The sequence below is a fragment of the Aotus nancymaae genome, unplaced genomic scaffold (genome assembly GCF_030222135.1).
Source record: "Aotus nancymaae isolate 86718 unplaced genomic scaffold, 86718_ANA_hifiasm-v0.15.2.pri h1tg000003l, whole genome shotgun sequence".
Lineage (NCBI taxonomy): Eukaryota > Metazoa > Chordata > Mammalia > Primates > Aotidae > Aotus > Aotus nancymaae.
The window spans coordinates 20,505,727-20,524,096 of record NW_026988414.1 but is presented as its reverse complement, the minus strand read 5'-3'; the positions used below and the strand labels follow the sequence as shown (position 1 = coordinate 20,524,096).

The 18,370-nt window shown below is 37.5% G+C and overlaps 1 protein-coding gene across 3 annotated transcripts in view; it reads right to left on the bottom strand.

Annotated features, from left to right (window-relative positions):
- Positions 1-259: 259 nt before the first annotated feature.
- Positions 260-18,370, bottom strand: part of ECPAS (Ecm29 proteasome adaptor and scaffold) — a 121,783-nt gene continuing 103,672 nt past the window's right edge. For all 3 annotated transcript variants that reach the window (XM_064378979.1, XM_021672147.2, XM_064378974.1), the window contains exons 35-49: positions 17,804-17,954; positions 16,048-16,113; positions 14,355-14,444; positions 13,238-13,304; positions 12,574-12,665; positions 12,406-12,472; positions 11,664-11,855; positions 10,865-11,073; positions 9,998-10,041; positions 9,713-9,905; positions 8,317-8,455; positions 5,848-5,953; positions 5,562-5,650; positions 3,096-3,167; positions 260-1,704 (exon numbers count right to left, since the gene is read on the bottom strand). In XM_064378979.1, coding sequence (XP_064235049.1) covers positions 1,565-1,704; positions 3,096-3,167; positions 5,562-5,650; positions 5,848-5,953; positions 8,317-8,455; positions 9,713-9,905; positions 9,998-10,041; positions 10,865-11,073; positions 11,664-11,855; positions 12,406-12,472; positions 12,574-12,665; positions 13,238-13,304; positions 14,355-14,444; positions 16,048-16,113; positions 17,804-17,954 — 1,717 coding nt within the window. In that variant the 3' untranslated portion in view covers positions 260-1,564. The remainder of the gene's footprint in view (positions 1,705-3,095; positions 3,168-5,561; positions 5,651-5,847; positions 5,954-8,316; positions 8,456-9,712; positions 9,906-9,997; positions 10,042-10,864; positions 11,074-11,663; positions 11,856-12,405; positions 12,473-12,573; positions 12,666-13,237; positions 13,305-14,354; positions 14,445-16,047; positions 16,114-17,803; positions 17,955-18,370) is intronic.

Sequence of the window (18,370 nt, the reverse complement as noted above, 5' to 3'; positions counted from 1 at the left end):
CCCTTTTCAATCAGAAACAATCCCCAATGCAGCATATTCAGCCAAGTCTAGGTGTTATCTATGGCAGTGTTTTTTAAACTGTGAGTAGCAACCCAGTTGTGAGTCAAGCAATGAATTTAGAGGGTCTGAAGAGTATTAAATCAGGGGGCTGGGGGCAGGAATTAATGGGTATCACACAGTTAAGTATGTATTATTTCATGAAATGTTTTAAAGATTTTATATTCAGGCATGCACAAATATACACACACAAACACACATGTTCTGGGTCATGATGTAAAAAGTTATTTTTATTGTGACTTGCAGTCAAAAAAGTTTGAAATACATCGGTCAATGGAGACCACCAAAAATAATAAACATGGAGTTTCCACGAAAAATAATAAACATGGAGATTCCTGGTGTTAATGTCAATAAGGATCAGTACTGAATGTAACCAATCTTCTGCTATGGAATCCAAGATAAGCTACAGAGTTCTCAGTTTACCATAAGCACTTAAGTTTTAGTTGTTTTTTCTCTTACCCTACACTTTTAGGCAGGGGCATGGGCAACAGAAGGAAGGAGGAAAACCCCTAGCGGCAATGATTTACTTGGAGTGGTATCATTTTATCTCATTATTTTGAAAAAAAGACTTTTTTTAAAAGAGTAATTTCTAGGGGGCTAATTAAAAGGCTTTCCATCTCCCCTATAAAGTCATACTGGTAGCATAAAAGTGAACAGAAATTTTAAGTTGTCATTACAGTTCTGAGATTATAAATGGTCTTAACCAAGGCAGTCTGTGATTATTCTTAGTTTTGCAAAATATGCAACCACAGACACAGACAGAATGTGTGATCTTGTCCTAATCTACTTTATCTGCCTGTAAAAGGAAGATGATTAGAATTATCCTATGGAGACCGAATCTGCCCTCTCCATTTGTAAAGATGCTATACAATCATTTTCTCCAATCAACCAGCATGACAAGACAATGTTTAGCTTCTGACTTTCAGGAACTCAGTGGTAAGGGTCACTTTAGTTGAGAGTTTCTTGGTTAGGCCAGGGTTAGCACTGTTTTGGCAGATGGCTGTAAAATAAAGTATCCAGGGCCAGAGACATTAAACACCAGGGCACAGGACTTTGGCACAGGCCTCAGAAAGCCTCTGAGAGGACACAGCTTCCTCTTTCTTCAAGTGTGTAAGAGGGAGGTTAAAATAAGTTATAGGCCCTCCCTGAAATAACTACTTTGAATGCAGTTCTAAGATTTTTATCCAGCTTGCTCCGCAACTTTGTCTATTAACTCCTTTAATAACAGCTTGAACTCATTTTTTAATAACTATTTCTGCCAGTGTCCTTTACAACCACCCCCAAACATCCAAGGTTCCATCAAGCTCACTCAGCCCAGATACTTTAAAAACATAAAGTAAAATAAAGCTAATAAGGAACAAAATTTAAGGCTTTTTCTTTTTATTTCAGCCAAGGAATGATGCATGCTACAGATTAATCTCTACTCTTCCCCACTTGGTTTTTCAGAGAACACCACCATTTCAACCCCCAACGAACATGGCACTTGTTTGTTTCTTCCCCTTCTAATTTATTCCAGATTTTCAAGTGTTTTCTTCAGTAACGCTGCTTTCTCCCGTAGTTCAGGTCTGCTGTCTGGCTCCATAGTAGCTAAAGACTCAATTAGGAGCACTCTGCATTCAGATGTCAAACATTCCCACTGTTTAGATTCTGCATGAAAAACAAACAAACAAACAAAAAGAAAAAACCCCAAAGAATCCTTATACAACAAGCAAGAAAAAAAATTAAAAACATCCTATCCCCCAAATAAATACAAAGCAACCTCTTGATAGCAGATGAGTACATAATAATTGTAAGTTCAACAGGTATCTCAAAACCTAATTCTTGACAATAGCCTAGAGACACATCAGGGAGTTTCCTCTCCTTCCCGGAGAAAGAGAAATAACTACACTGAAGCACAGTGGGAAGAAGGAATTATCAAGGCAAGGCACACAGTAGCAAAAAAGTCATTTCAACAACACCATTGCAAGGCCACTTCATAAAATATGGTCAGTTAAAAAAAAAAAAAAAAAAAACTTGTAAGAAATTTCATAATTGCAAGGTCAGATTAAGTAGATGAGTGTCTCCCTTTTCTTTAAGGAAGCACCTGAGAATACATATACACTGAAATTTTTAGAAAATAAGAAAGTCTATCAAATCATAAATCTTGTTTACAAGGTTCTGCCACTTTCTAGCAATGTGGCTTCAAGCAAATTTAGCTTGCCTTCAGCCTCATTTTCCTCATCTGGACTATATTAGTACCTATCTGCCAAACTCAGAATTTGGTAATATGACTAAGTGTCTAGCTCTTTTATCTCAACAAGGAAAAAAGGGATTGGGAGATGTTTAGTGTTACTGAGTCTAAAAGTTCTGTTTAATGGAGCTCTAAGAGAGGTGTTTAAATTGCTAAGACAAGACATAGAAGTAGAAAAGAGCAAACACACAAGGTTGCAGGAAAAATGGTTCCATCTTCCACATTCTTAATCCATGAAGTTAAAACAATTTGAGAGAGAAAGACAAGAAGAGAGTCCTCCTTTTGAAATCCATAACAGATACACCACTGGAGAAAATGCTAACAGTTTCCCCCCTCCTCAACCCCGATAGACAATCAGAAGAAAAAAGCGTTGGGGGAGGAGAAGATTAAGAAAATTGCTACTATCAGAGTTGATGACTCAGGTAGATAACTGTTAAAATGTTTTTCCAACTCCACTTTTCAGTGTGTCGTTGTTCTGCTTATTTGCATGTACACATGCCACTGCCAACCACTTCCTGTAATTAACCAAGATTAAATCATGATTCATGATGAAAACAAAAACGTTTTTACTTTAAGACAACTATAGCTTAATAGCATATTAAAAATATATAAATTTAAAGAGTACTAAACTTAAATATTTAGTAAAATTTAATCGTTTTGGCTTTGTCCATTCTTCTTGCATGTGCATACATACTGATTTGCATTTCAGAGTATATGCTTACAGTCTAAGCAAAAATGAAACAAAAAAATTCTAAAACATATGCCCCATGGCTTTGTGGTCCTCCAATCAGAACTATCAAGAACTTACCTTCAAGTTTTTTAAGTAGCAATTCTATCACAGATAAAGCTTCTGTTCTCACAGATGAGTAGGTCTTATTTTCTAAAAATAAAAATCAACAGTTCATATGGCATGCCTGAAAAACACAACCTCCAAGATTATATTTGTGCTACTGAAAGAAAGATGTCCAGAAATTACAACTCTAGGAAAAGGTACACTTGTTTTTTTCTTTTTTTTTAAGGAAGCTTCCCTTTGCTAATTATCAACAAATACTTGAAATGTGCTAATGTCCATAGTCTTTACTTTGGGACAACAAAACCCTGCCAGCCAAGTATACCAATCACCACAACAAATGGCAATATTTAAAAGATCCATTTTAGAAGTGGGAGATTAAAAAAAAAAATCTCAAATACAAAATCATCTTCACATAAGAACAATCCTTAGGTCTGCATGACCCTCCTCATTTTACAAAAAAACATTATATGACCCAGTATTTAGGCTGATCAGGGACACCTGGAACCCAGCAATGGTGTCTGTTGGCTGCCAGTTCTTTATCCATAAAAGCATGTTACTGCCAGCAATGGCAACTGAAACATGCTTCCTTGGCATCCACTCTTTGACATAGCATCTGGTTCACAGTGAAACTGTCTACCAAAAAAATCAACACACAACCAAGCCCAAAGCAGGGTAGACATGATATGAACCTATATCATCTTGTTATGCTACAAAGTATAGAAGTGCTACAAGGAATGACGGTGATCTGTCAAAGGACACAGGAGTCACCTTGAAAGGGCTTCCACTGGCCAAATCTGGGACAATTTGAGTAACAAATTAGATTTAGAAAAATAAATTATAAACCATTTGAAGGAGGAAGGAATCCATGAATCAATGCCAGTAACAGATAAATATGCTAAATCTAGAGAAGAAATTTTAAAGAGGAGAAACAGATTATTTGAATGATCTTAAGGTCTGTTCCCACAGGCTACTTATTAGTCACAAAAGGAAAACACAGCAACTATCCAGTAGAGAAAACTGATAATACCTTGACCAGGTAATCAAAATTAACATCACAAATGATGACAGATGGACACTGTGTGCCTCTGATTGTGAGAAGGACACATCACTTATGTAATTATCCCAACTGGGAATTCATAACCTGGATCTAATCATGAGAAAACATCAGGCAAACACCAAATGAGAAACATTCCGTTTTTTTTTTTGTTTTTTTTTTCAGAAAGGAAGTCCAGGGGACTTTATTCTTCGAAATTGTCAATGTCATAAGACAAAGAAAGGCTGAGGAAGTGTTCCAGATTGAAGGAGACTAAAAAGATATGACAACAAAATTCAATAAATAATCCTGAACTGGAGGCCAAGACAGGCAGATCACTTGAGGTCATGAGTTCGAGACCAGCCTGGCCAACATGGTAAAATCCTGTCTCTACTAAAAATTCAAAAATTGGGAAGCTGAGGCAGGAGAATCCCTTAAACCTGGGAGGCACAGGTTGCAGTGAGCCAAGATGGCACCACTGCACTCTGGCCTGGGTGACAGAGCAAGACCCTATCTCAATCATCATCGTCATCATCATCATCATCACCATCATCATCCTGGATTGGATTCTCTAATAAGGGGAGGAAAAAAAAATCCTATAAAGAACATTACTGGCTGGGTGTGGTGGCTCATGCCTATATCCCCAGCACTTTGGGAAGCCAAGGTGGGTGGACTGCTTGAGTTCAGGAGTTCGAGACCAACCTGGTGAAACCCCATCTCTAAAAAAATACAAAAATTAGCAGGCCGTGATAGTGGACACTTGTAATCCCAGCTACTTGGGAGACTGAGGCAGGAGGACTGCTTGAACCTGGGAGGTGGAGGTTGCAGTAAGCCAAGATCACGCCACTGCACTCCAGCCTGCGTGACACAGCGAGACTCTGTCTCAAAAAAAATAAAAGTAAAAGAACATTACCGAATCAACTGAACAAACCAGAATATGAACAATAAACATTTGCTTTAAAAAACTGCATCCATGTTTACTACCTAAAGTTGACAATTGTACTGTGGCACACTAAATAATTGAGGAACAAGGGGCCTGATGTAAGAATATACTTTCAAATGGTTCAGGAGAAAAACATGTATATAGAAGTCCAAATGACAAAGCAAATGGCACAAAATGTTAACAGACGATACAGGGTAGAGTGTATACAAACTGCAGAGTATTATATGTACTGTTGTTGCAACTGTTCTGTAAGTTTGAATTTACTTTCAAATAACAATTTTATAAAAATACTTGATGAAGGTTTTTCTAAACTGGATGCTAAAATCCTGTTATAGTTCCAGATTTAAATGTTCCAGTTAAGGGGTACACATGGAGTATATTAAGTAGCAGAGTCCAGCAGTTGTTTCAGAAATTTAGTTCCTAGGAGAAGATAAGAAATATTTGAAGCTCAGCTCTTTAGCTTCCAAATTAGGACTCCCTCATCAGTTTAGTTTACTACACTCACCTAAAGAATATGTGATTGATTTACAAGTTTCAAGCAGAATTTCAGCCAAAGCCTCAGGATCTGCATGTTCTTCTTCCAAAAGCATTAACCTATATAAATCAGAAAGCAAGGTACAAATGCTAATTATTAAGAAACAGTCAAAAACTTTCCTGTCACAATTTCTATTTGTATGTATCATTGTCACTTTAGCTACTAGTTTTTAAATGTATAAAAATTCCATCGATTATATAGAAAATGCTGCGGGGGCGGGGGGGGGGATTCAGAACTGAACCATGAAGCAATTTACCCCTGAAAAAAGGCATTCATTGATTGCAGCACTCCTAGCTGCACTTTCCACGTGCTGAGTTTTAGCCGTTCACACATCAATTTGCACAGCTCCTGACGATAACAACCTGGGGAAAAGAAAACAAGGTGGGACAGAGTAGAGGAGAGTATAAAAGAGCAAGATAGAATACATGAGGGACAGATAGAGAGAGCAAGAGAAAGGAAGAGGGACAGAGAAAGAGGGAAGGTGGGGAGGATAAAAAAAGAGAAAAGCAGGAGAAAGAGAAATAAAACAATAAATACTTTTAATTAAAGCCACTAAAACTTCCCCCAAAACTTCAGCCTGACTTTGCACTCAATCCCCAAACAAATTTCCTTGACCAGAAACTGCCCCCACAAAGGTGCAATATAATTGTTCACAAATATTCACTTTCAAGGCATATGATCCTCCATGGAACCGAGAAAGCATTTTAACCATACTCCCTTTGCCCCTCGAAACTCCCTGAATGACAGCCAAAGAAAGGAGAACTCTGGAGGCCAGGCGCTCCTCTCTAGATGCTCACAAGCTTCTGCAATTTGCAGGTTTACCAAGAGTCAACAGTGCTATATCATAAACCTGTTTTGCCAACTGCAACTGTTATGATAATTATATAATTAATATTATGTCAACTGATGAATCAGCAGAAAACTCAACAAAGAAGTTATTTTTAATTACTGTAGGATTTAGTAGGGTTCAAACAAATGTAAAGATGGGGGAGAGGAAATAAAAAATCTAGAATTCTGCACTAGGATTGCCTCTTAATTAAGAGCTTGAACTTTCTCTGTTTTTAAGAAACAAAGCCCAGAAATTGTAAATATATATGAGAAGCCAATGGGTAACAATTAGTTCTTAAAGAAAAGGCCTTGGTTCTCAATAAATGCACATTTCTATGTCTTATATTAAAATAAACTGCTTTATGTTTGTATCATGTTTCTCATATAATTCCCTACTTTAATTTTCTCTACCTATCAAAGAAGAGTTAATAGTCTTTATGGTGTCATATTAGTGGACTTCTGCAGTCTATAACATAATATTAAGAAATATGACCACTTACAAATTTCTATCTTCTGAGAAACCCTTCCTATAAGCATAGCAAATATCTAAGTTCACACAAAGGATGGCAGGGCTCAAAGAGAACCTTAACTCTGACTCTAGACATAGCCAATCACAAATAATCAACAATACCTTTCATAGCATTCAATAATATTGTCGCTGGGCATGGAGGCTCATACCTATAATCCCAGCACTTTGGGAGGGAGGCCAAAAAGTGGGAGGATCACTTGAGCCCACGAGTTTGAGACTAACCTGGGCAACATAACAAGACTTCAACTCTTTAAAAAAAAAAAAAAATTAGGTGGACGTTGTGGCACACACCTGTAGACTCAAATACTTGGGAGGCTGAGGCAGGAAGATCACTTGAGCCCAGGAGGTAAAGGTTGCAAGGACTGAACTCCAGCCTGGGCCAACAGAGCAAGACCCTGTCTCAAACAAAGAATACTAAGATCTTCAGTGGGATGCACTGTAAGACCCAACACACAGCAAACTTAACAGGTAGCATCATTGCTTCTTGGCCTTTTGGCTAAGATCAAGCGTAGAGGGTAGCATCATCACAGGGTTAAGGCCCTGTCAGAGGACTCCAAACTAACTGCCACCTCATCCAATAATACAGGTTTACTGTTTAATCTTTGGGAAATACATCTCCAGTTCTGAAAATCGTCCAAATAGTAATGAGTTTTTCACTGAAACAGGGATTGCTTACTGAACACTTGGTAACAAGGCCATTCATTTTAGGACAAAGAAACCCCATTAATTAACTTTGTGGATTCCTCAGAATAGAGCTATGATCATCAAGAAGACAAGCAGAACTCTTCTATATATCAAACTATCTGCATAAAATGTATCACGATTATTATAGGTGGAACCGTGCCCCCAAAATTCTATGTTGAAATCCTATCCCCCAGTACCTCAGAATGTGACTGTATTATTATTAAACAAAAGACAGGGCCTTTAAAGAGGTCATATGAGTGGGCCCTAATCCAGTGTGTCTGGTGTCCTTATAAGAAGAGGTGATTAGGACAGAGATACCAAAGACCACATGAAGACACAGGTAGAACGCAGCCATTCCCAAGCCAAGGAGAGAGGTCTCAAAAGAAACTAACCCTGCTGATGCCTTGATCTCAGACTTCTATCCTCCAGAATTGTGAGAGAATAAATTTCTGCTAAGCCACCCAGTCTGTGATACGTTCTTACAGCAGCCCTAGCTGCAGTGGTACAATGATCAGTGAGATGATACGCTCATGTAGACATAAAATTTCCACTGGATAATTCTCATTACTAATCAATCAGGCTCGATAAGAAACAATAACTATAACTTGTCATACAGAAAATCTTTGCTCTCATTAAGTAACCTCTGGTTACAGCACTTCTTCAAATGTGGTTTCTGGTGCTTACGTTGGGTCTCTGCGTTTCGGGGCCAGGCTTTGCCCAGGCTTTCAAAGGCACTCAGCAGATATTCCAGCTGGAGCTCCTTTTCCTTCTCATTCTCATCTTCATTTTTGGTTGTCCGGACTCCACTGCTTTCAAGTGAGTTCTACGATATATCAAAGAAAAGAAAAGAAAATTTAATATTTTCTTCTTCAAAGTTACAGGTAAACTATTAAAGCTATCAGGGTACCAGAGCAGGAGACGTTAACCAAGAGTTAAATGGTAAATTCTCTACCATAAGCTTCCCTATTTACAATAAGAATTTATAACCAGAATACTGTATCTCTAATAAATTTAGGAATACTTTACGGGAATCTGTAAACAAAAGCTAAAAAACACTGCATATGTAGTTTTTTGAGCATAATACAAGAAGACTTACGTTAGAATCAGATATTAAAGATGGAAGAAACTCAGTAATGATCTAAATCCAAACTCTTTTCTTAATAGATAGGGAAACAGAGGCTAAGAGAAACAACTTGTCTGGCTCGCTGGTGATGTAATCAACTTAAAACACAAGTCTCCCAAAACCATATACTATTACTATGTTTGTAATGGAAATTATTTAAATAGCCTTATTACTGAAAGAAAACAACTGCAAATTAGCAGCAATAAGAAATAAGAATGTTACTTAAAATATTTCATGTTTCACAAATAAATAGGTAAACTACACTCCTTTTTCAGGGGAACCAGTGCCCAAATTTAAAAAATGAGTATTCCATTTTCCACATGAAACCTGAGTCTTTTTTTTGACCCAAATCCTCCACTATGTGGCAGAGGCAATTCACATGGCACACTGAGCTTCTTGTCTTTAGGATGGCTGGGGTGGCTTCTGTACATGCCTGCAAGGAAAAGCTGATTATGACAGAAACTGTTCATTCACTACCAAATCCACCCTCCCCTTCTCCCATGGAAGGCAAATGGACACCCAGAATGAAGACTCAGTCTGCTGCCAGGTGTGGCTAAGTGCTGACCAATGGGATGGATATAAGTGAAAGTGCTGTCTAGCAGTGCCCAGGAACTCTCCTCAAGAGAGAACTGGCATGTCTACTGTGATCCTTCATCCTCGCTTCACCTCCTCTGCATCCCTACCTGGAACACAAACAGACTGTGGACTATGAGGCCGATGACCACACCCTAGAAATGGCAGAGCTGAGAGCTGTGAAGAGCCAGAATACCTGAATGCTTTGTGATCCTCCCAACGCTATGTGAGAAACAAACGTCTATCTTGTTGAAGGCCATATTTTGGAATTTCTCTGCTATTTGCAGCTAAACTAATCCTAATAATTAGGTCACAGGGAAAAACAATCTTTTAACTTTTTCTTTTTAAAGTATAAACCAGAACTGAGGATACAGGTGGTATTACCTTCTTGATGAGAGGTATGACAATGTCAGAAAACTCCTGGAATCTGTCTTCTTTGGTGGCCTTCAAGATATCAGCTGCACAGCTGATTGCTACAATCTTGTATTTGAGATTCTCTTTGCTACATTCCTTCAGAACAGCTTGAAGAATTTCATTTGTGCTAGGTTGACTGGGCACAGACTTCTCCAGCTCTGCACTACAGGATCCACAAAAGCATCAGAAGTTAATAAAGTCTGCAGCTTTCAGGTTCAGTTTAAGAAATGGCATCTTCATTGAAAGGACATTTACCTGCAAGCTGTCACCACACAGGCAATGGCTTTCAACAGCTCTTCCTACGGGGTTGAAAGATGAATATGATTAAGCCCAAACATGTCATTTATACTCTCTACACTATGATTACAATTACCTTAGGAATTCTTATAACTATGACAACAAAAATTAACAAGTCACCATATCTTTAATGCATAATTTTAAGCACATCCACCAAGTTTTACTCCAAACCATGGACACAGGATAATTATCTTCATCTCCATTTCATAGAAGCCTAAAGAGCTGATTTGACCAAGGTCTCACAGACAACAGTGTCAACCAGAGAATGAGAATGATGTCTAACTCCCCGTCCAGTACTACTTCAGTGCTGCATGAGCCACTATTGACCTTTACAACATAAAGATCATTATGCTGCCACAATCTCATGTTCCCCACTGAGTGTTCACTGTAAGAATCCTACTATAGCCCTTGTGTAAAAAAAAAAACTGTTACTAATCCACAGGTCCCAGAGATGGGCATCTTCAGCCCCAGGTTTAGAAGCAGCCCACTTTGCTACTCTATTTCACATATGCCCAATCCTGATCTGTTCATGAGGTCAACAGGTACAAAATGAGGACAAGTTGGTTTAAGATATAACTTGGAAGGCTGAATATGAAAAACATCTCTATCTCCAGCATTACTGTCCATTATACAAGGCCACGTAGGTTACAGTTTGAGAGGAAATACCACAGTTAATCAGGCAAGGTTTACCCAAAGCTTCCCACTGCCTAGGAAATCTGGTTCACAAAAATAATCCATCAGAAGGTACACATAATCAGATTCTTATTATGGAAAATGAAAGATGAAGTCAGAATTCCTTTAACTGGGCATGAATCGTTTCTTTACCTTTCCTGCCCATGTTCTTCCAGCCAGGCCTTGCAGCAATGCAGTAAGTATCATTCCCAGATATGGAGGTACTAGAGAGCTAGTTTGTTTTGCAATTGATGCCATGGCAACTGCACCCTGGGCTTTCATTTTCCAGGATTGAGACTGTAAAGCCTTCTGGGTAATAGTAATCAACTCCTGCAGGTATAATCGAATGCCACCAAAAGAACCTGGGTTATAAAAAGGAAAATTAAAATAACTTTTAAGTGACAAGAAAAATTAACTGATTTTTCTAAGTCTGAAAAAATGTCAGTGACCAATAGTCTAAAAGCAGTGATTCTCAACTGTTAAAACACACCACTCTCTCAAAGGAAGAGAAAGTGTGTTGGTGGTATGACTTATTCTCACAATAGTAGAACTTTGAACTTCAGTGCCCACAAGAGGTTATCACACAAATAGGCATCATCCATTAATATGTGACAAGGTGAAAAACACATTTAGAAAACGACTGAAAAATAATACTCTAAGGCCACATAAATGCACACTCAATTAAAAATGTAAAGCTCTCCTTGCTCACAGAGTTTATATTCTCTCATATGGGCAGTGATGAATGAGTATAAGACAAAAATCCTGAGTGCCAACCTTTAGAACTCAGCAATTTGGATGAATTTAAAACTAAATGGAATGCATGTTGTTAAGGTCCTGGGTAAGTAACTTTAGAGGAATTTATGAATAAGGAATGCAAGTAAATGCACTGACATTTATTGTGATATAGCTGTGATTCCTAAAAAGCAGGTTTAACTCAGGCACCACTACTAACCAGGTACATTTTCCTGCCACACTTCAGTCCATAAGTTACATTCTTCTTTTTCGGATTTCTCCTCATCAGCAATTTCATGCATGCCTAAAAATGCCAGAGGCAGGACTTCTTTTGCATGATTCTTTAATACATCAGGGCTGTATCGTCCAATAGCATGAATAGTCAAAGCACAAGAGGTCTTGTAGATAGGTTCTGAAAAGGAGAAACCAAAATCTTCATGATATTTATTGTTTTTAAGGGTAACTGACATAAACAGGCTATTGTTCAACTCATATAATAGCAAAACAAAAAGCAAACAGGTAAAATCAATTAGAAATGTTTCCAGAAGGCTGGGTGTGGTGGCTCACAGCTGTAATCCCAGCACTTTGAGAGGCTAAGGTGGGCAGACAACTTGAGCTCAGGAGTTCGAGACCAGTCTGGGCAACATGGCAAAACCCCAACTCTACAAAAAATACAAAAATTAGCGGGGCATGGTGGCATGTGCCTGTAGTCTCAGCTTCTCAGGAGGCTGAGGCACAAGAATCATTTGAGCCCAGGAGGCTGAGGATGCAGTAAGCCAAAATAGCACTGTTGCACTCCAGCCTTGGTGACAGAGCCAGATACCATCTCAAAAAAAAAGAAAAAAAACAAATGTTTCTAGCAAAGCACATAAAATCATGGAGTGTAAGACCCAATTTGTACTGTTTTACTGGGCTGTTAACATCTAAACTTAAAATGACATAAAACAGAAAAAGAAAGGTACCTTCTTTCTCCATATACCAGCCACTGAGCTTCTGCAGGAGTTTTTCAGTGCTGCTATCCCGTGAGGTCTGAAAAAGAAACAATCCTAGGTATTTCTTTATAACTGTTTTATTTAACTAAGTTTATTAACTCAAAGAGTATATTTAACTAAACAAGAAATTTAACTCACCCGAACTAAATGGCCCATGGCAAATGCACAGGACTTCTGAATCACACTGTTCCGATCTGTCAGGCCACTAAGCAAAGCACTCATAAGTTTACCTACCAGAAATAAAGAGAAGAAAACTTGATACTTGGTTTACCAAATGTTTCACTCTGTTCCCAGAACCCAAACAAACCTAACCCTGTAATTAACATCTGATTCACTCCACAGTTTAATTAGATCTCTGAATGTTATAATTATATATCCATTTGCTTCCTTTCACCTGATATAAGTTAAAATTAAACTGTGTCTAGAATATTACGGAAAATGTTGCAAAAATGAGAGCCAGGTATATAAAGAACATTAGCCCCGTGCAGAAGCCAATCTAAGAAGAGAAAAATGCTGATGTAAATCAGCTATCAATGGTAAGTAAGTCCTATGGAACAGAGGATACTTTTGCCTCCTTATACCACTAAAAAATAATCAAATGTTTATGAACAGTAAAAGTTGCTAAACCTGATAAACCCTCCACTTCATGCAGACAAAGAAATGAGGGGAGCAGGGGACTGAGGGGAGAAAAAGCACACAGCATCACAGGCAGGTCTGAATAATTATTTTTCCCTTTTTAAAACTCTATCACACAAGACAGGGCCAAGCAAAAATATCACCACACATCATTTGACAAACTCACCTGAGTAAGGTGTTAGGTCCTGAGGACACTGAGTAGTTAATGACACAATGACACTGGCACAGCCGCCCTATAGGATTACAAAAGCAAAGGTCTAAAACTGATGGTCACAATGTTCTACCCACCAAACCATTGGCTTAGGTGCCAAAAACTTAAAGATATAAAATACATGAAGCCTAATACCCCCTCCAGGATTCAATATAGAAAAAGGAAAACTCTTAAACTAGTAATGCAGAGATGTCTTTCTAAATGTCCGAGAGAAAGATGGGTGATCTCAGACATTGTGAAAAAGAAAGAAAATTGCTTGTCTTCTGGAAAAGCAAAATATGTCATCTTGTTCATCATTGTGCCAACATTTCTATTTCTAGAAATTTAACCAAATATCTTCAGATACACTTTAATATTTTTTCGAAAACTGAAAATAAGTCAGATGTTCCTTGATAGAGTAAAATAAATGATGTTACATCCGTACAATGGAGTATCATACAGCCATTAGAAGAGGACACTGCAGAAGATACATGTGCATAAAAGACTGGAAGGAAAGACTCCAAAATATTAACAGCAGTCATCTCCGCATGGCAAAATTCTAGACAATTTTTATTTTAACTTTCTCCTGATCTATAAATGCTAAAATTTTTAAATACCAGCAAAAGTGTTAATTTTATCATAAGAAAAAATGTGAGTTATTAATTTGTTAAAAGGGTGTTGGTGTCTGATCCTTCAAACATCTTGAAAACTAAGACATTTTTCTATTCAAACATACTGATCCCTCTGTGAAAAATGCAACTGCCACCTAAAACAATCCAGGCCCTAATAAGTGAATGTGCATTTCCATGAGCTGCTAATGAATGACAACCCAAAAGGCATGTGCATGGCAACCAGAGAACAGAAATGATTCCACTAAATAAGTTAACACAATACTTACTGAACAGTTACATGTTTTATTTCTTGAACCAGTTACATGTTTTCGGTTATCAGTGCAACCACGGAAACAAAATGGTTAGTGTACAATAATATTAGATTTTATGGTAAAACATAAATTTCAAACATGATGGCTGTTATATCTTTACAGCCAAAACTAATGAAGATGCACACTTACTCTTGAGAAGAGTACACCTACCTTAGTTCCAAGACCTACACCACTTCTGATCAGTTCACACAACCTAGGAACTAGCTCGCCCAGGACCGACACATCAAGATATTGCAGGCACTTTTGAAAAAGAATAAATATAAAGGTAAGCCTTGGCAAATAATTAAGTCAGGACCACATCTTTAATTAAAAACTGCCCTTGTCAAACGAGTGCCCACTGGACTTGACATGAAGTTGAAAAATCACTGTTTGATTCTGCTCTGATTTCAATATTAAAACCACCATTGTACTACAAACAGAAAAAATTATTTATCAGTGGTTCAACACTAAAAACAGACCATAAAAATTAAAAACATCAATTTGCTAAAAAAGAAAATAAATAATGACTACTCAAGAATAAAAATCTTTCTGGGCCTACTTCCTCTTTATCAATCCATGTTTAGCATAAAAATCCCAAACTAAAAATTGATCTTCTTCAGTGGGCCTACCCTACCAAACCCCTGTAATAAGTAAATTTCTTAGACGATTTTTCCTATAAATTGCTGGCCTTTGTTTTTGAAAATGCAATAACATGTTTTCTATTACTAATGAATACATCTAAATGGTATTCACTAACTGTTCCTATTTCTTTAAATTTTTATTTCCCCCCAATAATCCAACTAAGATATAACATTCTTAGACCAAATTTTGGTAATAGTCCCCCAGCGGGCACTAAAAAATAGCTACTTCTTTTGTCCAATTTATCATAGTTTTTGGTACATTTCAATATTTTTAGGGGTTGGAGCTATAACTTCAGAGTCCTGCTAAAGATACAGATCTGCTTAGCAAATTAATTTCCAGTAGTTTACAATCATAGCCAACTAACCACTGCAGGGAATGCACAGCAGAGTAACTTTACCAAGACTCCAGGAACTTCAGAAACCAGAACCTCAGGGCCAGGGGTGGTGGCTCACACCTGTAATCCCAGCACTTTGGGAGGCCGAGGCAGGCAGATCACAAGGTCAAGAGATCGAGACCATCCTGGCTAACATGGTGAAACCCCATCTCTACTAAAAAATATAAAAATTAGCTGGGTGTGGTAGCGCGAGCCTGTAGTCCCAGCTACTCAGGAGACTGAGGCAAGAGAATCACTTGAACCCGGGAGGAAGAGGTTGCAGTGAGCTAAGATCACGCCACTGCACTCCAGCCTGGAGAAAGAGTGAGATTCCCAGAGTGAGACTCCGTCTCAAAAAAAAACAAAAGAAAGAAATCAGAACTTCAGAGTGCCAAGCAGCTCTTTACTACAAATTCCTTCCTATGATTAAAACAACCTATCAACATTGCCCAATCTCTTCACCTACCATTATGTTACCTACTCATTTAATACTTCCAGCTTATAACCTTCCTAGTTCCTCCCAAAGATAACTATTACGCAGAGGCACAATTGTAAACCTTTCTAAATAGGCAGATCAAAAGACTACAGATGTAAATTTATAGAGAGCTCTTAATATATTGCTGTCCTTTGTAACACAAATTTGAACTAACTGATTCTGGTATTTGGGAAATTATTTATTCCACTTAGTAACAGGGAAGAAAAGAGAACTATACTAAGAAAAAACTGGAGTCACAACAGCTGCTTGACTCATCACATAAGTCTCTACTTCATTTAATGTAGCCTGAAGACTAGAAGAATTACACTTTCAAGTAAGCAAACAAACCCTCTCATTATTATTTAGACACTCACCATGTTGATTGTTTCCATCATCGGAGAGGATTTGGCAGCACTGAGCCGAGCACTATCCATCGCAGCCTGAAGAACGAAATTCAAGTCACTTGACACATTCAGTTAATTAGGAATAATCCACACAAACATCCATAAAAGACTTGCACTTCCAAACTAAAGAACTTTAAAAAAATAATCTGTAGTTATAACAAAGGCAAACACATGTCTAACTCTAATTTCTTTTGACCTATACTTAACAATTTACAGGAGAAGCAGCACCTCACTACAGGTGAGAAATTCAGATAATAATTAAAAAGTTAGCATAGTATGGCTCTGGGCAAGTCATCCAGCCTTCTTGAGCCTGAGGTTCTCCATCCCCTAAAAAAAGGAACTGACTAATTTCTAAGGTTTTTAAAATTGAAAAACAGTAGAAAATTTTCTATGTGTAGTTCTTTAACTTCGTAATCAATCTTTGTATCTACAAAGGTATTTTAATCCAGCAATTATGCTGAAGGAGAGGTTGACACTATCCAGATATGATAAAGGAGAAAAGTAAGGCATACACAAGTGACTTGCCTAGGGCTGCAAAGTTTAGACTAGAATTTATGTTTCCAAATTCTCAATTCTTAGTAAACATCCTATGCGCACCCAGGAAGGGGCAAGTCTACTGTAGAAAGAGGGGAAAATAATGAATGAAGAAGAAACAGCAATATTAGAGGCAAAGGGTAAAGAGAGCAGGTTATTAGAGAAGTTTAGGCAAGTTAAAGATCAAACTGAACAGAGAGGAAACGTTATATATGGCAGGGGTTTAATAGTTCTAATTTAAAAATATAAATTGAAAAAAACAGTCAAATAGAAAAACAGGCATGGAATATAAACATAATCACAGAAGAAATACAAACAACTAATACAATATGAAAAAGCAATGGACAATGTTAGGAAAAGAAAGTGCAAATTAGAAAAATAGGATTCTTGTTATCAGATATACATTATTCAACAGTGCCAAAGGTATGGAGAAAAAAGAACACTTAAAACCTTTGATGCTGCAAAACCTCTCCATCAAAAATTCAAAATCATCTCACTGTAAAACACTATGCATACATTAAAACGAATAAGTGTATATATAGACATGATATATTGTAAATGTAAAAAGCAAATCACAAAACAACATTCACAGTCTGATACTATTTTTAAATTTGTATGTTTGTTTGGTTTGTAGCCTATGACTAAAAAGGAATTTTAGAGAAGGCACAGGATACTTTTGACAGCAGGTACTCCTCAGGGAATGATACTGTGGTGATGGGAAGACCTTCTATGGCATTACTTTCTATCATTCTGTATTATTTTTCACAATAAATATGTTTCATCTGAAGTTTTTAAAAAATGACTCTCATCAGAGACTAGGTGACTACATTATACCTAAAAAGCAGAACAACTTTGAGATATGCCAAAATTTAGGTTCGATACTCTTTGCTTATAGGGCAAGGGAGTCCATGGAAGGGCTGTGAAAGTATAGATCCAACCCCTACAAAAATTGAAATGTACAAACTATGTTAAACAAATGTTAATTCATTTTTTAGATGGAAGTGTCAGTTTTCATCCAATTCACAAAATAGTGTATGAGCTGACAACCTCTCTCCAAAAAACAGTAAAGCATGGCATGTGGTCGGAAAGGGTGAGTTCTTATATAGTGAAAGTATCATTCAAATGAACCTCAGTACATCAACAGGGCTCTTCCCTCATGATACTTACCAACATGCCTGTGCTATCAACTCACCTTTTCTTGCTCTGTCGCCCGGAGGCTCAAATAATTGAGAACCTGGGGCTCCAATACACTTAAGGACTCTAGCAGAGCTGGAATGAGTTTTGGTGCATGTGGTTTCAACATGGCTCCTGCACTTTTGCTGATCTTCACAAGGGTGTTAATGCTACAAACATATGGAACACAACTCCTAAGTCCTTTTAACAAAAGTAAGACCTACAAATCTAACCGTGGGGATGTTGTGCAGTTTACTGCATTAAAGCATATTCTCACATTCTTACAGAGCCTAGTCTTGGCATTATTTTTTTTAACTTTTATTAAAGAAACTTTCAAGCATATATAGAGGTAGAAAGGCCTAGGAACTAGGAAAAGCCTACTTCATTAATAGTAGGAATAAAATTCCATGTATTTATTTATAGTAGAAATTTATATTTCTAGTGAAATTTTATAGTAGGAATTTATAGGAGGCATGAAATGCCATATATGCTCCACCCAGTTCAACAATTAGCAACATTTGACCAATTTTGTTTCGTTTATACCTCCTCCTCCATATACAGCCACTATTCCCTCTGCCACTGTATT